The 22,997-nt window shown below is 36.6% G+C and overlaps 1 protein-coding gene across 1 annotated transcript in view; it reads right to left on the minus strand.

Annotated features, from left to right (window-relative positions):
* The window catches only part of KPNA3 (karyopherin subunit alpha 3), an 89,078-nt gene continuing 66,081 nt past the window's right edge, over positions 1–22,997 (minus strand). Inside the window, exons 7-17 of the mRNA XM_026493226.4 lie at positions 22,479–22,564; positions 20,657–20,743; positions 20,124–20,293; positions 18,761–18,805; positions 8,152–8,283; positions 7,073–7,201; positions 4,589–4,693; positions 4,420–4,491; positions 4,106–4,268; positions 2,895–2,989; positions 1–998 (exon numbers count right to left, since the gene is read on the minus strand). Coding sequence (XP_026349011.1) covers positions 900–998; positions 2,895–2,989; positions 4,106–4,268; positions 4,420–4,491; positions 4,589–4,693; positions 7,073–7,201; positions 8,152–8,283; positions 18,761–18,805; positions 20,124–20,293; positions 20,657–20,743; positions 22,479–22,564 — 1,183 coding nt within the window. The 3' untranslated portion in view covers positions 1–899. The remainder of the gene's footprint in view (positions 999–2,894; positions 2,990–4,105; positions 4,269–4,419; positions 4,492–4,588; positions 4,694–7,072; positions 7,202–8,151; positions 8,284–18,760; positions 18,806–20,123; positions 20,294–20,656; positions 20,744–22,478; positions 22,565–22,997) is intronic.

A 22,997-nucleotide genomic window follows, 5' to 3' on the forward strand; every position in this document is an offset into this window, starting at 1 on the left:
TTTGTTTTTTTTTTGTTGTTTTTTATTTGTTTTTTTTTTCTTTATAGTGAGGAACTCTTGCTTTCAACTTAAACAGAAGTTCAAGTCCGTAACAGGTTGCAGCTCAGGTAAAAGACCATGCACAGCATTTGATTACTTCAAAACAGCAGGAACACACAGGCTGAAGTGAGTGGTCAAATAGGGCTTGCTGTTCTCAAAAATTAGGTATAATGGCGAAAGCATTACCATCCATAGCTAAAGTTCTTCCTCCAACCCTGGCTTCTGAGGCAGATAATAAACACATCAATTACTGGTAGATGAAGCACAGTTTTTTAAAACTTATCTGTTTAATCAATAACCAAGTTTCTTTTTTTAAGTTACTTTTTTTGTGTGTCAGTTCCACCAATGAAAATCATTTGGCTTGTACTTTAAAATCTATTCTTCCACATAAAGAATATGAAAATATGTTTGTGGAGGACAGTGATGGAGGCTCAGATCAGACTGCACCTCTTTAAAGTCTTCCAATGTGTATATGCATCATACCAAAGTGTCTTGATCCACAGCGCACCATTTTCCAAAGGAGTATCAAGTGGGCAGCTGACATGCCACCACTACGGAATATTCTAAACTGGAGACTGCAGTTGTCAGCGTGTGGCACCAGGGAACAGGGAAAAATAGGGTAGTTGAGATTGTTAAGGAGAATTCTAAAACAGTTTAGGAAATCATGCATATGCATTTACAGTCCATGTGATAGTAACTTTTGGCAACTGCAAAGTGACTGAGACATGGCTTGCTTTAGAAGCATCAAAACGAAGAGGCATGTGTGTTTTGGAGCCTTTTGTTGTTGTTCTTCTTGTCATGTGGTAGCCATCTGGTGGTGCTTCGTATTGAATTGGGAAAGATGCTGCACTCAATTGAACTTAAAAATTAAATTCTTTTGTTTGAAGGTTGGCTGTTGGGTCAAAATTGTAAGTACCTCCTTGTGTTGCTTCAGGAATGAGGCTAGGATCTTCATCAATCTATAAAGAGCAAAAAAAAAAAAGTCCTTATTATGTTAAGATACTACATATTATGGTATAAGCAGAACTTACTTCTTATGAGAGTTCTATACACATGTTGTATAATCATTCTCTAGGTTTCAATCAATTAAATATTTAAATAAATCAATGATATTATTAAGAAATTTAACAATTTACTTTTTTATTTTTTAAGATATATTTATTTTAGAGAGAGTGAGTGCGGGCATGTGAGCGGGGGCGGGCGGGGAGAGGGAAAGAAAATCTCCAGCAGACTCCCTGCTGACTGCGGAGCCCAAAGTGGGGCTCAATCTCACAACCCTGAGATCATGACCTCAGCCAATATCAGGAGTCCAAGAGTTAGAGGGGACTGAGCCACCCAGGTGCCCCAAGTGATTTAACAATTTAATTAAGCTGAACACACATTTAAACATCGCTCCAATTATTTCATCCCCTCCCCCATCTCTGCCCCAGTCTTAAGTTTCTGTATCCATAGACTTATTTTACCTATCTGAACACACATCATTTCTTTTTTTTTTTTTTTTTTAAAGATTTTATTTATTTATTTGACAGAGATAGAGACAGCCAGCGAGAGAGGGAACACAAGCAGGGGGAGCGTGAGAGGAAGAAGCAGGCTCATAACTGAAGAGCCTGATGTGGGGCTTGATCCCACAACGCCGGGATCACGCCCTGAGCCGAAGGCAGGCGCTTAACCGCTGTGCCACCCAGGCGCCCCACACATCATTTCTAAAATTACAGGTGACCCTTGAACAACATGGGGGCTAGGGCACCAACCCCCTCCCCAATGTAGAGTCAAAAATCCAAGGATAACTTCTGACTCCCAAAAACTTAATAGCTTACGAATAGCCTACTGTTGACAGGAAGCCTTACCGATAACATAAACAGTTGATTAACACATATTTTGTATGTTATATGTATTATGTACTGTATTTTTAGGATGAAGTAAGCTAGAGAAAAGAAAATGTTACTAAGAAAATCATATGAAAGAGAAAATACATTTTTTGGAAAGATTTTATTTATCTGAGAGAGAGCATAAGCAGGGGGAGGGGCAGAGGGACAAGCAGACTCCCACTGAGGGGGGAGCCCCACAGGGGACTCGATCCCAGGACCCTGAGATCATGACTTGAGCCAGTCAGATACCTAACTGACTGAGCCACCCAGGTGCCCCAGAAAATACATTTATAGTATTGTACTGCATTTATTTAAAAAAAAAAAAAAATTCTACTTACAGGTGGACCTGTGCAGTTCAAACACTTGTTGTTCAAGAGTGAATTGTACTATTTCTTCCCATTTAACAGATTACAAATGCAACAAGAACTTTCTTTCTTTTTTTTAAAGTTATCTGTATGCCCAATGTGGGGCTCAAACTTCCAACCTGAGATCAAGAGTCTCATGCTTTACCGACTGAGCCAGCCAAGTGCCCCTCAAAGACCTGTTTTTGTATTTTTACCTTCTAATCATGTTTCAGACACACTACTAAAAAAACTGATTGATGGGGGCACCTGGGTGGCTCAGTCAGTTTAGCGTCTGCCTTCGGCTCAGGTCATGATCCCAGGGTCCTGGGATTGAGCTCTGCGTCAGGCTCCCTGCACAGGGGAGAGTCTGTGTCTCCCTCTCTCTCTGCCCCTCCCCCACTCTTACACTCTCTCTGTCAAATAAATAAATAAAATCTTAAAAAAAAAAAGATTAAAAAATCGATTGATGGAAAACAATTATTAATTTTTTAAAATTTAGATTAAAAATAACTAAAAAGTGCCACCTCAAGAGATCTGATAGAAATATAGTATAAACTTGTCGTATTAATGACAAAAGGAAAATTCTTAGTAAACTTAGTTTTTAATGTACATGCAGGCATACCATACTTTAATGTATACTTACATCATCACCAGAGAAATACTGATCTATGATTTCAAATGCTAATTTATATATGTCTTCATTTTCATGTTGCTGTAAAACTTCAATTTTCTCCAAACCTGATAAAAACAAAAAAAATCAAATAATTAAGCAGACATAAATAAAAAACTATGTTCATTCTCACCATGAAAATCCAAAAGAACTCAGAACACCTTCCCACCACTCCCCAAAGATGACAGTTTTCTAGAAAACAGATAAAACTGAGCTGCTCTGGTTGGAGGACCAGCATCCCACTAATTTCTTCCTTTCTAGAAATGCTTGAGGTACCCTTGTATCTGAGGCAGACAGTTAAAAAAACACCTAAACACTCCATTTGACAGATGAGGAAGCTATGGTCCAGAGATGTAAAGCGATTTACTTCAGACTGCATGGCAAGTTAGTGACGGAACTCAAACCGATGCCTCCCCAGACTGTGTTAGTAGAAGCGCACTATCTCATATAGTAATTTCTAACTTTCCCTTCGTTTTCCAAATGTTATTACTTTTGTATAACAACAAATTTTCAGAAACTTCTGATTAACTGATACAAATAGAAGACAAAGCTTTAGATTTTGAAGTAATTTCTTCCAAGAAAGCAATCAAATAGGGTGCTTATATCCTATAGCCACAAAGAAATTGGGAAACAATTTTTCAGAACTGTAGAATGCCTTCATTTCTATTCCCAATATATTTATTCCATACATCAGATGCACAAGTCTATAAATTTAAATCCTTAAGAGTATTCTTTCTTGAAATGTCTTTTCCAACAATATGGAGCAGTATTTCACAAAGTAAGGTCCACAGAATCACATGATATTAGGTGTTAACATGAAAAAAGAGTTTCATTGTCACGGATTCTAAGAAATTCTGGATTAAACAAAGCTTATAAGTTTCTCTACTATAGTGGTTCTCGAGCTTTTAATCACGCACTGTGACTTCAAGAGGAGTGTTTATGGTACCTAAAAAGCAACAAAAACCTCTAGGAAGGCACGGAATGACCTTCACAACCAGTTTTTCCAGAGTATGGACTCATGCTTGTTGGAAAACCCTCTGTGGATATAGCAAACGAAGGACAGCAACATACTTTGATGAGGGAGCAGCAATGTTTCCTGACAGTTTTCTTCCTCGTTAGTTGTCTTTAAAGGAAGTACTATTCCAGCATTCCAGTGCTCAACTGTTTTCTTCAGTCCCCCTTACCTCCACATTCTTCTATGATTTCAGCTATTGTGCTTGCTTCATCACCAGCCATTATCAGAATGTTTTTCAGACCATCGAGGACCACCTGAACAACTTGAGAATCTTTCACAGACAGTAAATTACAGAATGGTGGTATTACATTCTGCTGTACAAGGTACTCAACCTAGGCAACAAAAGAAACATTTTTATTTATATAATTATCTTTTCCCCCAAAAGAACATAGCACAGGGCTTATAAACAATCAGCAGCTTCTAAACATAAAAGAGTAGTATACTTTTCAGTTTTAACAATCCCAAGAGTTTCTCCAAACTCACTTGATCTTTTCTGCCACTTATCGTTAAGTTGCTAATTGCCCAAGCAGCTTCTTTTTGCGTTCCAAAGTCCCCCTGAAGGTTAAGAAAGAAATGATTATATGAATTCTTCATTCAAAAAATCTTGGTTATAATATATTAATGTACACGATAAACTCCTAATACCACTGACCTTAGCAAGCTGATGAATAATCATAGGAATTAATCCAGCGTCTATTACAGCTTGAACTTGTTGCTGGTTGCCTGCTGTTATGTTGGAAAGGAACCACACTGCTTCCTATAAATGAACAAAATACAGGGTACCTTTGTTTGAAAAATTATTTTTAATGCATTTATATTTTTATTTTAATGTAGTTTACATATGCTATAACAAAATCACTTGAGCTGCATTAGGGGGAATGCATCTAAAAAGCAATTAGGTGACACAGAATCTCTCATTTTGAACAAATTACAAGGAAACTTCTAACCATAATATTTGGTTGGGCCCCATTAAGCTAGCATTTATCCATCCAATATAATGTATGCCTACGCAAGCTAGGCCACTATTTTAGACAATGGTAATACGGCAGTGAACAAAACAGACCAAAAAAACCTTTACTCATGCAGCTTACATTTTTGGTGCTTTAAGATCCCTTTAAAAGATAAGGACAGAAGTAAATAAAAGACTCGATTTCCTAACAGTCTGTTAAAACTACTTCTAGGAAAGGAGAATTGCTTTATTATAAAAATATTTACTTGCAAGACATATTTAGAAATTAAGTATCTACTTAGTCTGGGATGGGTCTATATAACAAATTTTATTATAACCTTAAAGGGATTTGTAAGTCACAAACCAGCAGGTTCTATTTTAATTTTAGTGTCAAATGTTGTCTCTTCTACAATTAAAAAAGTTAACTGAAAATTTATTTTGCCATCCAATTTTAGTAAGATGTTAACAACTGGTAAATCAGTGCTTAGGGTATATAGGGGTTCACTATACTATTCTTGCAAATTTCCCGTAGGTTTGAAAAATTTCAAACTAAAATGCTGAGGGAATATGGGGTGCCTGGGTGGCTTAGTCAGTTAAGTGTCAAACTCTTGATTTGGGCTCAGGTCATGATTTCAGGGTCATGCAATCAAGCCCCATGTTGGGCTCTGCACTCAGTGGGCAGTCTGCTCGGATACTCTCTCTCCCTCGCCACCCACCCTCCCCCACCTACCAACCGCACTCACTTGAGTGTGTTCTCTCTCTAAAATCAATCAATCAATCAATCAATCTTTAAAGAAAGTGCTGAAGGAATAAAACTGAGTTTTATTCCACCTTGAGGGTCCCCTGATGATCCCAAGTGCAAATAACACACGTGCTCAAGGTGAAAAACTTCTGAGGAGACTAACTGGCTGCTGAGGCTGAGCAGGAATCTATCTGAACCCTTTTTCTTTCCCCCATGATACCTTCACTTAGGCATATCGATCACAGGCCAGAACTTCTCTGCACCCACTTCTGTCCGGCTTCCTCACTTCTCAGCTCTGTTTCCAATTATGGAATACACTTAGCTGTAAAAATCACCTAGATTATTGAAATTTCTACAGTAAAAATAACTGGCCCAGAGTCTAAAAGACTGGCTTCTTTCCCCTCAATGGAACAAATGTATTCATAAAATGCACTTTCTGACAACATACTTTTCTTAAGAATCCAACTGTCAAATTATAGTTGAGTAACTATACAAATATAGCTATGACACAGAAGAAATGATCAATTCTGTTGGTTCTGGGGATAGTGGCATTTCAGGAAGATAAAACTACATTAAACTAAATGCAAATCAAAACCACAAGACATCACTTCACAGCTACTAGTAATAATAATTTAAAAAAAGGAACTGGAACCCTTATACAGTGCTTGTGGAAATGTAAAATGGTACAGCCACTACGGAAAACAATTTGGCAGTTCCTCAAAAAGCTAAACATAGAATTACCATATGACTGGGCAGTTCTACTCCTAGATATATACCCAAAAGAACTGAAAGCAGGGACCCAAATAGACACTTGCATGCCAGTGTTCACTGCAACATTATTCACAACAGCCAAAAGGTAGAAAAACTCCAAGTGTCCATCAACAGATGAATGGATAAACAGAATGTGGTATATATGTACAATGGAATATTTATTCAGCTATAAAAGGAAATGAAGTTCTGATACATGCTCCAACATGGATGAACCTTAAAAAAATTACGCAGTGTGAAATAAGGCAGACACAAAAGGAATTCAGTACTTAAGTATATATTTAACAATAAGTTTGTATCTCAACATTGAAATTTTTTTTAAAAAGGACTTTTTTGATCTTTAATTTAGGCACTGCCGCTTTTGGTCCAATCTAATTTCACAGGGAGATTAAATTATGATCTCTCTGTTTATAAAAGTTACCAGCCATCCAATGAGAGATTTTTTACATATTCTCACTTAGTGGCTACTAATTTACTGATTCTGGCTACTGCCCAATATATTTAAATAAAAACACTGGTTATTTTATTAGGGCAGCACTTATAACAAAATAACTGCGGAGGTGACTTGAAATAATTCTCATCTTAACTACAGTGGTTTTGAAGACAATCATGATCAAACAAATAGCAACAGAAAACAAGGGGACAGTTAGATATGAAATATACAGAGAGTGCTTTACCTTATTTATTTTCTCTTTTGGGTGTGATAAGAGATTCGGGAAGTGTGAAAGGACATCACAGTTGAGAACAACCTGGGTCTGCTCATCGGTGCCAGTCACTATGTTGCCAACTGCTCTGAGTGCTGCTGTCTGCGGTGGGGATAAAACACTTTCTATAAATTCATTTGTTTATAAAGTGGATTCTACATTTTTCATAATCCTGAGAAAATGTAAAAATGCAAGGGCTAAATGACTGACACTTACTGTATTCTTAGACAAAGTACTACGTAGAACTGGGAGGCAATTTTGAATTTTAAACAAGTCTTGTAAAAAATGGAACTATATAGAAAAATTGTGTGAAAAACTGCTCAAAGATTCAAAAAATAAAAAGAAATGAAAATTTAAAAAGTAAAGGTTCATTTTAACAGCAGCTATTTTTTTATCTCTTACTAAATTAGTACCACAGAAATATTTTAATAAAGGCCTGGAATGGGCGCATATTTCCATCTAGACAGTCACTTTGGCAGAAGTGGAATGAATACCTATCAGCCACCCACCCCTAATTAGAGTGTGGAGAAAGGAGAGAGGAGGAAATGCAGTTAGGATGCTGTTGCAATTATTTGGAGGGGAAAAAAAAGAGTCTTGAACTAAATCAGTGGCTCTAGATACATAAGGGGCAGACAGATGTGAAAGCTCTATAATGAGAATTAATAGGACTCTGCAATGGAGGGGAAATGAAAGGAGGAATCAAGGTTTCAAGCTTGGACTATGTGGTCTACTGAAAGGGGATATATAAAGAGGAGCAGGTTTGTGGGAGAAGATGATACATTTTAATTTTGTCTGGTAAAATGCCAATGGAATGCTTGAAGGAGTTCTTAGAGGAGATGTCCAAGACCTCGAGGACAATTGTCTATTGTCAGTCTGAAACTCTGCAAAGAATCTGGGTGAGATAAAGATTTAGAAACCAACAAAATCAGATTCAGTAAAACAGAGGAGAAATATGGAAGTTATGTACATAGAGACAGAAGTGAAGCCTAGTTTTTCAAGTTAACAGGTTATATAGCAAACACAATTCTATATAAGAAAAATAAGATACTTACTTGAACTTTCACTTCCTGGTGGCTCAGAAGGGGCACAAGAAATGGTACAACCCCTGAATCAATAACCATCTGTATCTGCTCATTACCTCCATCTGTCAGGTATGACAGAGCCCAAACTGTATCTACAAGAATCTACAGAAAGTAAAAAAGAATTACCAGGTTAGGTATTTGTTTGAACGCTTAAAATACTTAACATACTTCGGGGTGGTGACATAAAAAGTAATTAAACTTTATATTTTAGACTGGTGGCAAACATACCTGCTTACCGAATAAATCTACTAAGCAGCAGAGAACTCTCTCAATGCCTACCTCAGATCATTCTTCACAAAAAGGAGACAGAAGTCTGAGACAACTTTTACCCTAACTTCTGCATTTATGTATCAGATAGATGAATTTAAAAATAGGCAGAGGTCGCCTGGGTGGCTCAGTCCATTAAGCATATGACTCTTGATTTCAGCTGAGGTCATGATCTCAGGGTAGTGAGATCAAGCCCAGCATCAGGCTCCATACTCAGTAAGGAGTCGAGCCTGTTTCAGATTCTCTCCCTCTCCTTCTGCCTCTTCCCTTGCTGTGTGTGTGCACATGCTCTCTCTCTCTCTCTCTAATAAATCTTTAAAAAAAAAAAAAAGGCAGAAAAGTTTTCTCTCTGCCCCACAAACTGAGTACCTAATAATCACAAGGAAACACTTTATATACAGAACAAGACCATATACCAGCTGCTTCAATGCTAGAAGACACCAAAAGGATACTAGTGGTTTTCAAACATGTTTAGCAATGTAATTAAATTTTCAGGCTATTAAAGTAAACAGATAAAAGAAATAAGTTGGCATTTTAGCTTTGGGGGAAAAAGTTAATTATTTGCAAAGCCCTTGAAAAAGGTCTCCAAGTGAAGAGCAGAGAATATAAACCATGCCCCATACCCATCTGATTTTGCAAATAATAAAAAAATAAAAGAAAGACTTAGGTTTGTTGACTCACTCAAAGTCAAAGAGTTTATATGTAAGCACGGGTCTTATTCATGTGAAATCAGAGATGCTTCTTACTAAGGTATCCAAATTAAACACATTCTGTTGCTTTAAATTAATGCCACCTGAATTAAAACCCATCTACAGGGGCGCCTGGGTGGCACAGTCATTAAGCATCTGCCTTCAGCTCAGGGAGTGATCCCTGCGTTGTGGGATCGAGCCCCACATCAGGCTCCTCTGCTATGAGCCTGCTTCTTCCTCTCCCACTCCCCCTGCTTGTGTTCCCTCTCTCGCTGGCTGTCTCTATCTCTGTTAAATAAATAAATAAAATCCTAAAAAATAAAATAAAATCCATCTACATATCCTTCAAAAAGTAAAGAGATGAATAAAAAGAGCAAATAAAACCACATTTAGGGGCACCTGGGTGGCTCAGTTGGTTAAGCATCTGCCCTCAGCTAAGGTCATGATCTCAGAGTTCTGGAATCAAGCCCCGCAGTTAGGCTCCCTGCTTAGCGGGGAGTCTGCTTCTCCTTCTGCCTCTTCCCCCTGCTCGTGTGCCCTCTAATAAATAATAAGATCTTAAAAACAAACAAACAAACAAACAAATACATATAGCCCACACCTTCAGCATTAGTAGGAATCAGAGAATACTACAAATTTCAAATTATATGTAAGAAAAGAAAAAATTAAATTCTAGTTTTCGTCTGGGCCTCCTGCCCCAAGCCTATGTAAGACTTCAGAGAAGAGGAGAGGGGAAGAGAGTAAAGTGTTTAAAAGTAACATATCCTAGCAAAACTACCTCACGTTAGTGGGACAGAGACCATGTGGTTCCAAAAGCCTATGATATTTACTATCCATCCTTTTCAGAAAAATCCGCTGATACCTTCTGCACTAGAGGATGAGCGTCACTCCACTCATGATGGATGTGGAAATACTTCATTGTAGATCACAGACAAAAATAAACGTGGGATAGGAGTGGAAGAGTAATTTATAAATGGTGTATGTTCTGAAAAAACAGAAATATTGCACTTCAAAAAGGGGAGGACAGAAGGGAGCTACGCCTATGAGCTGAGCCCACCTACCACCCCACCCCAGCATTAAGGCCTCCCTACTGAAGGGTGTCTGCAGATGTTGTATGTGTGGGCAGAGCCTGTCTACTACCCAGTCTGGCAGTAACAGGTAACAAGATTTACAGAGAAACCAGAGTCGCATAACATAACACCCAAAATGTGCAGGCTAACAAATGAAAATAACTTGTCATACCAAGAATCAGGAACATCTCAACTCAAAAGGTAAACGACAGTCAACAGATGTCAATTCCAAGATGACACAGATACTGAAATTATCTGACAAAGATTTTCAAGGAACTATCATAAAAGTACTTCAGTGAGCAATTATGAATATATTTAAAACAAATAAATATAGGAAATCTCAGTAAAGAAACAGAAGACATAAAGAAGAGCCAAACAGAAAATTTTAAACTGAAAAAGTCAATAATCCAAATTTAAAACTCACCGGAAGGAGTCACTGGTAAAATGGAGAAAGGGAAAAAAAAATCAATCAATTCAAAGATAGATCAATACAAATCACCCAATTTGAATAACAGGAGAAACAAACTTCATGACAGTTATAGAACAGTAACAAAGGGTCTAACACTGTGCCATCAAGAGTCCCAAGAGAAGTGGAGCTGAAAAATATTTAAAGAAATAATGGCAGAAAATTCCCTAAATTTGACAAAAGATAAGCAGACTCAAAAATGGAAGGACGAAGCAAGAGAAAACAGAAAACAGAATAAGCTCCTCGATTATTGTATAGATATTAGACAGGAGTCAAAAAATACTATTTAAAACTATCAAAACAGATAGTAGAAGAAAAGGGCATTATAAAAGGTGTAAATATAAAGGTAACATTAGAACAAAAACCTAAATACCAAAATGAGAAAAAAAGCACACTAAATAGAAAATAAAACACACACAAAATACTATACAAAATAACGTGGCAGAGTTGAAACTAAACATATGAAACAATATGAACAGGATTAACTCACCTATAAACAAGAAAAAGATTCTTAAATTGACTCCCAAAACAGAACCCAATTCTATGCTGTGTACAAGAGACACATCTAAAATTAAGTAATTCAAAAAGGCTAAAAATAAAAGAACAGTAAATAGTACATGGAAGTAAATCTAGTAAAATCTAGATGAAATGAGTAATTTCCTAGGACAACAATTGACAAAAACTGACCTCAGAAGAGATAGATAGTTTAAACAAGATAATTTCCATAGCAAAGATAAAGAAAATCATCAAGGAACTAACCCTACGAAGTACCAAGATCCAAAAGTTTCAAGGGCAACACTACCACTCTTCAAAGATCAGACAGACCCAATGTTATATAAATTGTTTTCGAGCATAAAGAAATAAAGGAAGCATAATGTTAACACCTAAACTTCTAAAAAGCAATAAAAACATAATATTGATGCCTCATAAGGACAGCATAACAGTAAAACTGCAGACCAGTATCAATTATGTGAACACTGGTGCAAAAATTCTAAATAAAACATTAATGAACAGGATCCCATACCACACTAAGAAAACAACGTATGATGATCAAGTGGAATTACTTAAGAAATGCAAAGATGGGGGGCGCCTGGGTGGCTCAGTTGGTTGAGCATCTGACTCTTGGTTTCAGCTCAGGTCATGATCTTGCAGTCACGAGATAGAGCCCTGCATGGCTCAAGGGGGAGTCTGCTTGGGATTTTCTCTCCCCCCCCCCCCCGTTCCTCTCCCCTGCTCACCTTCTCTTTCTCTCAAATAAATCTTAAAAAAAAAAAAAAGAAATGCAAAAATGGTTCAATTTTAGAAATATCATTAATATGTCACATTAACAGATTTAAGGAGAAAAATCATGGTTATTTCCACAGACGCTGAAAAATTCAACACCCATTCTTTTTTATTTAAGGGGGGGTGAGGAGGAGAGGGAGAGAGAGAATCTTAAGCAAGGCTCCACACCCAGGGCAGAGCCTGAAGCAAAACTCAATCTTATGGCCCTGAGATCATGACCTGAGACAAAATCAAGAGTTGGACGCTTAACCAACTGAGCCACCACGGTGCCCCTGAAGATTTCATATTAAAAAAGTTCTAAAAACTTTGAAATTCATCGCACATGATTATCAGGCCACTCCAGCTTCTTCTGTTTTCATCAAAGTTTGCTTTTCTCATCTCCATTATCAGGCTGAACAGCAGCTCTACGTCTCGGACGCTTGTAATTTTACCTTTTGTTGCCTTTTCCCATGTAAGCTGCTTCTGTTATTTTACACCTGCCCCCTCTACTATTCTTTTTTCTTGGTTTTCTCTTTGATTTCCATCCTAAACTACCTGGCTTTTACAGCCACTAATAGTCAATGAGTATACTCTTCGTACAGCTAACCATCTGATTAACGATGTGCCAACAAAGTCTTTACTAATCCTGGGCTACTTCAATTATTTTTCACTATTCATGTCTGTTTTTCTGTGCTAGAAAGCTTTAAAAGTTTTTACTTCAGCTAATAGTTCAGATACTTGAAGACTGCTAGAAAGCTGATCTCTAGACACACAACAGAAGGCATATATGCACACACGCAAAAGACTGACAACTCCACATGGTTCATGTTTTGAGATAATAATCTTGAAAACTGGTATATGAACCAAAGGAAAATCACCAACAACTCAAAGTCTGCCAATAAGGATACACTCAGCTCAAAGACCTGATTTACGTCACCTTTACTGATTTATGCCACCTCCAATAAATGTGCTAACAAATCATGTCCTGTGAGGCACTGTTATAGAAAACTGCTATTAATGTGTACAGCATTTCCTAGAAGATTAGATATCAACAGATCATCTAAGGAATGTCAACTTCACACATGCTTCAGAGACAACTAGAGTTAATTTGGGTTAACTGTGTACTCATATTTAATCTTTATATGCAGTAATGGGTAACTTAGAAGACCAGGGGTACTCACATCCTACACATTCCAAAGAAAAGGACTGGCCCTTGATTAGCTCCTTTGAGATAACTTCTGAGCTCTTGGATTATCCTGCCTGATTACGTTGTATACCTGAGATCTTGGGCAAATAGCTTATGTAACAATGTGATTTCATGCTGAATATCTCTTTTAGTTTGCTTGAAGTTGTGGGCCACACTGTATCAGTCTGACCTCCAGAATAGCTAAGGGCAGTCATGTGGGCTGTCCATGCCTATATGACTGACCCCCAATAAATACCCTGCACACCAAAGTTCAGGAGGTTCCTGGTTAGCAATATTTCATGTGTTTGTATGTGTTACACATGGTTGCTGGGAAAATAAAGCACTGTCCTTACAATTCTACTGGGAGAGGAGAACTGGAAGCTTGTACCTGGTTTCTCCTAAACTCTGCCCTCTATGCCTTTTGCCTTTGTTGATTTTAACCTTGTGAAATAATAAGAAATATATATTTATATATGTAAATAATATAAATACATATAGGTGTCTGTCCCTGGCACTCTGTCCTGGCACAGAGCTCCTAAAACTCCTGTAATTTCTTAAGCGAGAAGAGCAATAGGAACATCTCTTGTTCTAGTATCTGCCTTTGACCCTGCCCCTGACATAGGACTCCTAAACTCAATTCCTAAGTGTAAGAGAACTAGGAGCATCTTCTGTTCTACTGAGGCGACTCTGGGTCGGCTCCTAGATGGATGCTGGTTGCCAGAAAGACCAAGCCCTGATTAGAAGTTTGGAGTTTTCAACCCTATAGAGAGAGGGGAGGGGGGTTGGAAATGGGAGTTAATAATTGATCGTGCCTACAGGAGGAAACCTGCATAAAAATCCCCATAGTACAAAGTTCATTGACCTTCCTGGATAGAGCTCCTGCCCTTAGGGCCCTCCTGGATCTTGCTCTTTGTATCTCTTCATCTGTATCCTTTATCATCTCCTTTAGTAAACTGGCAAATTTAAGTGTTACCCTGAGTTCTGTGAGCCACTTTAACAAATGAACCTAAATGAACTCAAGGACAGGTTTGCTGGAACTTCCGATCTATAGCCAGTTAGTCAGAAGAGCAGGTGACAACCTGGGCTTGGAACTGGCGTCTGAAGTGTGGGAGTGCTGGGGTGGGGGTGGGGGACCTGAGAGAAATGAACGCTTAACCTGTGGGATCGGATACTCCCCCCAGGTAGACCGTGTCACAATCAAATTAATTGTAGGATACCCAGCTGGTACCACAGAGACTTCCCTTTTGTTGTGGGGAAAACCCCACATCTGGCAACTAGAAGTGTCAGAAGTGAAGTAGTCTGTGTGAGTAGTAAAGGAGACATACCGAAGATAAACACACAGCTGGGAAGGACTGGGATTTTCCCTACATAGGAAGGAAAAAACTAAGTTTTTCCTAAATGAATCTGTATCCTTTCGTGTAATTAACTATAAGCATGAGTGTCACAGCTTTTCTGTGACTTTCTAGCAGTTCACTGAAACTGAGAGTGGTCTCAGGATCCCTGACACGCTTATTATCAAGTGTCACTAACAATCAAGTCTCCACACATAACCAATCTGCTTCAACTGATTAATTTCATTTGCACCAGCAATATAATAAACTAGATTTGTATCAAATGTCAGCTAACACTCAGAATTGTCTAGGCATGTCAAGCCATGGATCAATAACTTTGAAAAGGGCAGGAAAACCAAATGCTACAGAATCACTGCAACTGCAAATTACCTTTAAGAAGCACAATAACTACAAAGCAATACACACAGACTAACCTGAACCAGTCCAGATTTTTTCTCTAGTCCTGAGGGTCAGTAGTTTTTCCTCTGATGTCACATAGGCATACTGCAATCCATAAACCAACTCATCATTTCTACACCCCAACCCAGCTTCTCCAGCATTCTCAATAGTCACTTTCTCATAAAGTAAGTCACTCGTGCTGTTTCATTCCTCTGCCTGCTGCTATTGTTGTTTTCTGTTGTGTCCTATACCTTAAAACCCAAATTAGAAAGATGGATAGGACTTCCTCTTTCCTACCACCCATATCAAACCCAGCAAATTTATCACTGAAACACTTCTAGAATCTTCTCTTGTCTTCCTGATATCTAAGCTCTAGTACTGGTGCTAAATTTCTCTCATCCATACTACAAATCAATTTGTCTTCCCAACCCCACTTTCCCCTAAAATCTACACTCCACTTAATGGTATGAACCATCAATCCAGAATACAAATTAGACCATTATTCTCTGGTTTGCTATCAACTACATAAAAAGGATATATGGCTCTTAAAGTGGTATATAAGATGCTGTATGATTCAGAAACTGCTAAATTTCTGCCGTATTTTTCCCTACTCTTTGTTTTTATAACTTATTCTTCCATCTCTCTAGTTCTAACAACTGCTTTGCTGGCTCTCCCTCCCTTGATGTCACTGCTCAAATGCAGAGCATTATTAGAATTCAACTTTTAGCCCTTTTTCCATATTTTCATAAAGCCCTTAAATACTGATAAATCTCAAGTCTATATTGCATCTTCTTTCTCAGAATACTGCTATGAAGGAACAAGTAAATCAGAATCAATGTGTCTGACCTACAATAGACTCATCATCTTTCTCTACCAGTCTCATCCTTTTGCTTTACTCCTTCTGATGGTTATGGCATTATTATCCAGGTGGACTGCTAAATTAGAAACCAAAGCAATTTTTACTTTTCCTTCAATTTGATCCTTTCCTCTCGAAGTTCTACTTATTTTCTCTCTTAACACCCAAACTTTTCCTCTCTTAACCATTACTATTTCTAATTCAGACCTTCACCAACTTCTTTAAACCAATTATGATAGCAAAATGAGACTACTTACATCCATACCTCCCCCATTCTAAACCCTGCATACCTCTTCTAAGTTATCTGACCATAACAGATATGAGCACATCACTCCTCTATTTAAAAATCTTCAATTACTCTGCACTGATCACAAGATAAAGCCAAAACTGCTTAACACAGGATTCAAAACCCTGCAACTCAACTTCCCAGCAAATGTGTTGGGTTATTAGCTACCTGTATTCTCCAAAACCTCCAAGAATGCTCCTGAGTCTTTAATATCTTTCCTCATATACCTGAAATGACTTTTCAAGTTGACAAAATACTAATTGTCCCAGTTGTATGACATTAGACAGATTACTTAACTATCTGCCTCTTTTACCACGTCTGTAAGAGAGAGATAATGATGTACCAATTTCATTTTCATAAGGAATAAATGAGTTAATATATGAAAAGTGCTTAAAACAATGCCTGGCACATTTACAACCCTTAATAAATGTTAGCTATTAAAATAATCATCTTTGTTACCTCTGTTGTCATTTCTACCTCCATCTTTCTCCACATCACACTTGTTTCAAATGCTACTTTCTCAGTGAAGCTTTCTTGTTACCAGAGAGAACATGCACTCTCATAATTAGCATTTTGGTCATTCCTCTATTTCGCTTTTGTTTTGTTTTGTTTTGACACCATGTTGTGTATTTATGTGATCGTGGTATTAAAAAAAGCACAGGCCTTGGACATAGCTTCAAGTCTTAGCTATGGCTCTTATTTATCATATAGGCCCTTAGTTGGTTAATTTACTTTACTGAATTTTAAACTCCTTATCTGTAAAATAGGAGAATAAAACTTATCCCATAAGGGTGCTAATAAGGTAAAAGGAAGTTAAAGAAATAGGTTCAGCATAGCAAGTCATCAACAAAAGTTCATTCCTTTAAACTCTTTTTACCTGCTACTAATGTAAAGGTCTTAGAAGGCAGGGTCTCTATGTCTTCTTTATCTTTTTTTTTTTTTTTTTAAAGATTTTATTTATTTATTTGACAGAGAGAGAGACAGCCAGCGAGAGAGGGAACATAAGCAGGGGGAGCGGGAGAGGAAGAAGCAGGCTCCCAGCGGAGAAGCCTGATGTGGGGCTCGATCCCAGCACCCTGGGATCATGCCCCAAGCCAAAGGCAGACACTTAACGACTGAGCCACCAAGGCGCCCCTCTTTATCTTTGAGCCTATAATTCACGGCACAATTCTGCCTAAAGTGGTTAATAATCCATGAGTGTTTGTTAAACTTGACAAATATACCTTAACTCAGCACTTTGCCATTTTAATACCCCTGGCTTTCAAATAAACATCATCAACAGATGGTGGAAGATTTCTTTTGGCTGTAAACAATTCCATAATGTCCTGGGGTAAAAGTCTTGATGGCAATATCAGATATTTTGGTTATTTTCCCTTTAATCTTAGCTGTTGGAATGCTTAGAATTAAATTTAGCAACAAATACATTTTTTATATAATTATTTTTTTGACTTTTACTAAGTCACTTTATATTCATTTTGAAAATAGGATAGTATATGGCTAAACAGATTTCACTTAATTTTTATGACATTTCAGGCTAATATGTCACAAATGACAAGTTACTTTAGTTGCAAAAAGATTCCTTCCTAAGAGCTTAAAGTTCTAAAATGAACTAGAGAAATGTGGTTCAATGCTAGCAAAGATGTATTTTCTTCATCCCAATGATAAATCACACACATAATTCTGGCAAACACGCATACATTTGTATTGTATGTGTATGTAAATAAAGACAGGATTATAAAAACACAAATATACAGCAAATCAGAAAGAGATCTTAGCTGGAACAAGAGAAGCCAATCATTGCTAGATGAAAACTAGAATCAATTCTAGATTCACTGAAATTCATTCATTATCTTACTCCACGGAAGAGTAACATTTTGCTTTGCTACGTTAAGGAGAGTTTTCAGCTTATCTAATAAAAAACTCTGCCAGAATATATAGTGTAAATTCTTAACTAAATCTTATGTAATGACCAAATCTGAAAATGCCTTTGCATTTAAAACCATACTTGATATTCTTCAATACTATCCCTCCAAAGGTATCCTGGGAGGCAGTGTGGTTTCACAGAAAGCACACAAGATCTGCCACCAGAAGATCTCAGGTTTTTTTTGTTTTTGTTTTTTTTTAGAAGACCTCTGTTGTGAACATCAATTTCGATTCTTATAAGCTCTGCAACCTTGGATAAATCACTTAATCTGTCCCTGAGGCCCAGTTTCTTATTCTATAGAATGGTGGCATAATATCTATCCTATTATAAGAATCAAATGAGATTTTTTTTTAAAGATTTCATTTAATTACTTGAGAAAGAAAGAGAGCAAAAGGGGGGAGAGAGAGGGACGACCCGACTCAGTGCCAAGCACGGAGCCCAATGCAGAGCCCAATACAGGGCTCAATTCCATGACCCTAAGATCACTACCTTAGCCGAAATCAAGAGTTGGATGCTTAACCAACTAATGAGGTTTAAAGAAATATGAAGGTGCTCTATAAAGTTTTTACCACTTTATGAATATTGATACTTAAAATAATATGAATGATACAGATAAATACCTACATATGTGAAATTTCTCTAAAGTTAGCACTTTTGCTATATGGATGATTTAAGATATAAAGTTAATATAACCTTAATCCTATTTCTGAAAAAGTCATACATTGTGGAAGCCTCACAAGTTAATAAAATAAATGCTGACACTTACAAAAGTCTAAAAATTAAATAATCCTTCTAGTCCCATCAAGAGCAAAATCCCAAATCTAAGATTCGACTTTACTTACATTTATGTCCGTATGATATATGAGGACACACAATGCTGGCAAAATCTGAGGAAAGAAGATAAATGATAAATAACACTAGAGTTGATGAATATGTCTTTGTAAAAATGAATAACTGTGATACAAAAAGCAGTAAATACTACTCGCAGAGCAAGAAAAGACGTTAAACTTGTTTGAATCTCTATTAGGAAAATGAAAATCTGATTTCAATTCAATCTGAAAAACCATAGTTCAGATGTCCAAATAAAATAACCAAATAAATCTGGCAGAGATTAATGCACCTTAAAGGAAAAACAGTTTTGAAAAGTAACTTTCTTTGTAACATTAATGTCAAGTGGAAAGAATGAAGATGCAACTATTCAGTAGAGCTAGCTAAAAAAAAAAAAAAAGCTGTTTTTTTTGGTAAAGATTTTATTTTTAAGTAATCTCTATACTCAACATGGGGCTCAAACTTACAACCCCAAGATCAAGAGTCGCATGCTCTACCGACTAAGACAGCCAGGTGACCCTAAAAAAAGCTATTCCTAAAACTGTCATCTCACTTACTCTGCTTAAAGAGAAAGGGAAGATTTTATTTAATTAGCTACTTCAGTCAAATTAAAGTTTCTGACTTCAGATTTAGTCAAGAAAATTATAACCAGTACAAAATATACAGTTTGCTGAATTCAGGCCTTGCATATCCTTTTTTTTAAATCTGGGGGGGGAAATCACACTAAGTACCCTTTCCATAACAGCAAAACCCAGAAGCTGGTGAACGATGTTAAATATAAAGGTTCATAGTTAACATTTTTCAACACAGTCAAATGATTAAAGGTTGCATAGAATTTTAAAAAACTTAAAATACTCAGATCCATTTACAACTTAAATGTAAATAGAAAAGATTTTACTTTGTTTTAATTAGTAGATTTAACACAAAGTATGTCGCATAGTTAAGAACACTGATTTTGTATATCTAGAGAAATTTCAATTGGACTTAATGTAAATTCACTCAAGAACATTTGCATATAAGTACACTAGTTTTATCTGTAGCAATCCCTTATTTTTTTAGTAATAAACCAAAAATGCAATGTAGTAATAAAACTTCTGAGATTTGGTTTTCTCCTTTTGTATTTTTCTTTTTGAAAGTTGTGTTTTTATGAAAATAGTCATTAAAAAATAAGAATTAGGGTGGACTAACATTTTGTCAGGTGCCATAAGATACTCAACTTTCATTTCATAGGAGTCAAAAATTAAATATGATATGTTACTTAAAAAATCTCATACCTGCAATGAAATCAGTATATGCATTATTTCATTCCTTGAATGAAAATCTAAAGCATAAACATAGGGAAAATATACCATCTGGGCTTTGCAATTCTTCATTTACCTCCTGAACTGTCTCCATAGGCGGTGGGGGGTCCTTATTCCTGCAGAGATTGACAATGACCCATGTGACGTTCCGAAGGAAGGTGATGGGAATGGAGGGATTGATGAAGGACAGAAGAGGTTTGACAACTCCCAGTGATATGACATAATCTCTACATTGAGGACCATCACCTACAGAAATGAAAATTGTATTTAAAAAAAAATTACATTCAGGATGAGAAAGTCTGAAATGTATGCAATGGCTCATGTTGGGACACTGATGTTCTATGTTTCCTCACCATTAGTCAAGGGCAGCAAGTGTTGCTGTTTCTCCAGATTTTGATTTGGAGAACACAAATTTAACCTACCAATCCTGATAGCAAATTGCATATCTGTTTCAAGAGGTACCATCTTAAGTTAGTATTTATGAGACACGAAGACAGTCAACCCACGTTAAAATTAGAGGAAACATAGGATGTAATGGCTATGCCAATGTAGGAAAAAAGTTAATTAAGATTCTTAATTGGAGTCTTTTTAAACCTAAATCCAACTTACCTATAATGTTTCCCAAAGCCCATACTGCTTGTTCACAAACATTCTGATGTGGTGAATGGAGAAGTCTCAAAAAAAGAGGTACGGCATCTATAATAAAAACAAATATTGCTACTGCAAAATGTTGAAGAGTTTATAGATTTCAGACTAAATAAGCTGATAAAATATACAGAGCCTGGCACACTATGGTTACCCAATTACAGTTCACTGAATGAATGTGGCAAATACCTTTACCCTAAAAAAGTTAATTTTAGTATTTCCCCCTCGTAATATTCAAAGTAACACACCTACTGACAAGATTTAAAAGCTGCTATTAGATATCATTAACCAAAAGAAAACAGCAGCATGAAATTTTTCCTATAATGCATTTAAAAACAGCAGCATGAAATTTTTCCTATAATGCATTTAAAAAAAAAAGAGAGATCCCCCCACCCCCAAACACATAAACTTAGAATATACTACTTTACTCAATATGATCCCAATTGCTGATATGGGATTTTACCTAAAGAACTGATCATTCCCATATCAGGCTTACCTTATGTATTAAAATAATTTATCATTATTATCTTTACTCCTACATAATTTACACGTTAATGTAGGTTCTAAAACACTGGTATCATACTCACTCCAGGTAGGAAACTAAACATAAGCTAGATTACTTTTTCTTAAATTTCAGTCAATTGAGTACTACTTCCAGGATTTTTTGTTGTATATCTGCACTACCTGTATTATTTACTTAACACTTAAATTAAATATGGAAGTAATCCCAGTGTCCATTAACTGATATAAGTAGATGAACAAAATGTGTTATATAATGGAATACTATTCAGCAATAAAAAAGAATGGAACACTGATAGGTGCTATATATGGATGAACCTCAAAAATACTGGGATTACTTCCATGTTTGGGCTATTATGAGTACTCATACAAGTCTTTATGTGGGCATGTTTTCATGTGGGGTCCACCTAGTAGTGGCACCGCTGGGTCATATAGTAACTCTATGATTAGCCTTTTGACAAACTGTTTTCCAAAGAGGCCACACCATTTTACATTCCCACCAGCAATGCATGAGGCTTTCAACTGACCTCACATTTGTAATTTAACAATTTTATCACTTCTATAAATAGAAGACCAATATCACTTACCAGTATCACAAATAGAAAGTAACCAAAAAATTCAATATGCAAATAAAACATTGTTATTAAATTGTACCTACTAGTCTCCATTAAAAGCCCTAGTCTAAAACCTGCTACCTTTTTGGTACAACTAATATCTAACTGGGAACTTTCTCCTTTGAAATATCTGAAAGAGAGTGGTATTCTCACTAACTGATTCGATGTAATTTATTGCTGTATCATACTACTTAAAATCATCTCCAGTGCCCCCTAAAGCATCCCACACATGGAGTACTTGGTGACAACTAATTTTTTCAAAGAGCTTTCTTTTGTCAGTTTGGATCAACACACTAATCATAGTTAGCCCATCCTGAGGTGGGCAAAATTTTAAAAATGTATGTTACAAGTTAAAAGGTGTAAGTTACTCAGCACACTGGAGGTACTACAAACAGAAAATTTAAAACCTGCTGTTAGGAGATAGTCTCTACCCAAAAAGATAAAACTTTGTTCACTTTTTAGCAACCACAATTAAAATTATTTAGTGATAGATTAATGATAGCTATGGGAAAGATACCAACCATCAAAAGTAACTCATAAAATTCACTAGTTTAAAATGTTGTAAGATAAAATTCAGTCTTTACAATAAAACTCCACTTCCTTGCCTTTATTTTTTAAAAACTCCCAGCGAGTAAGGATATTAATTTACTTACTAGACTGTACAACAGCTTGAGTCTGTGCAGAAGTTCCTGATGCTATATTAGTTAACGCCCAAGCAGCTTCAAACTGTAATGAAGGACTGTAAAACACAATAAAAAATCTTGAGACACGTAACTACCAATTAAATTTATGACCCATAGACCTATACGATTATCCTTTACCCTGTCCTTGAATTTCACCTTGTTATACCCAACTGCCTGGTGGGTATCTCCACCTGACTGTCTCACTGGCTTCCAAAGTCAGTCAATATAAACCTACTTGTTTATGTCCACTGGTAGTTTCAACATTTAGCCAGTCATTATTTTCCTTGACTCCTTCCTCTCCCATAAACATCTAATCAAAAAGTCATGTCAATTTTATCCCCTAATTATTTCGTAGTCATAGCATCACTCTTAGAATCACTGTACTAGTTGAGGCCCTCACCATTTCACTTGAATACTACTACAGACTCTAGACTGGTCTTAAAGCTGAGACCCCATCTGATCCACTATATCATCTGCTTTACATATTGG

This window comes from Ursus arctos, unplaced genomic scaffold, assembly GCF_023065955.2.
Source record: "Ursus arctos isolate Adak ecotype North America unplaced genomic scaffold, UrsArc2.0 scaffold_10, whole genome shotgun sequence".
In the NCBI taxonomy this organism is placed as follows: domain Eukaryota; kingdom Metazoa; phylum Chordata; class Mammalia; order Carnivora; family Ursidae; genus Ursus; species Ursus arctos.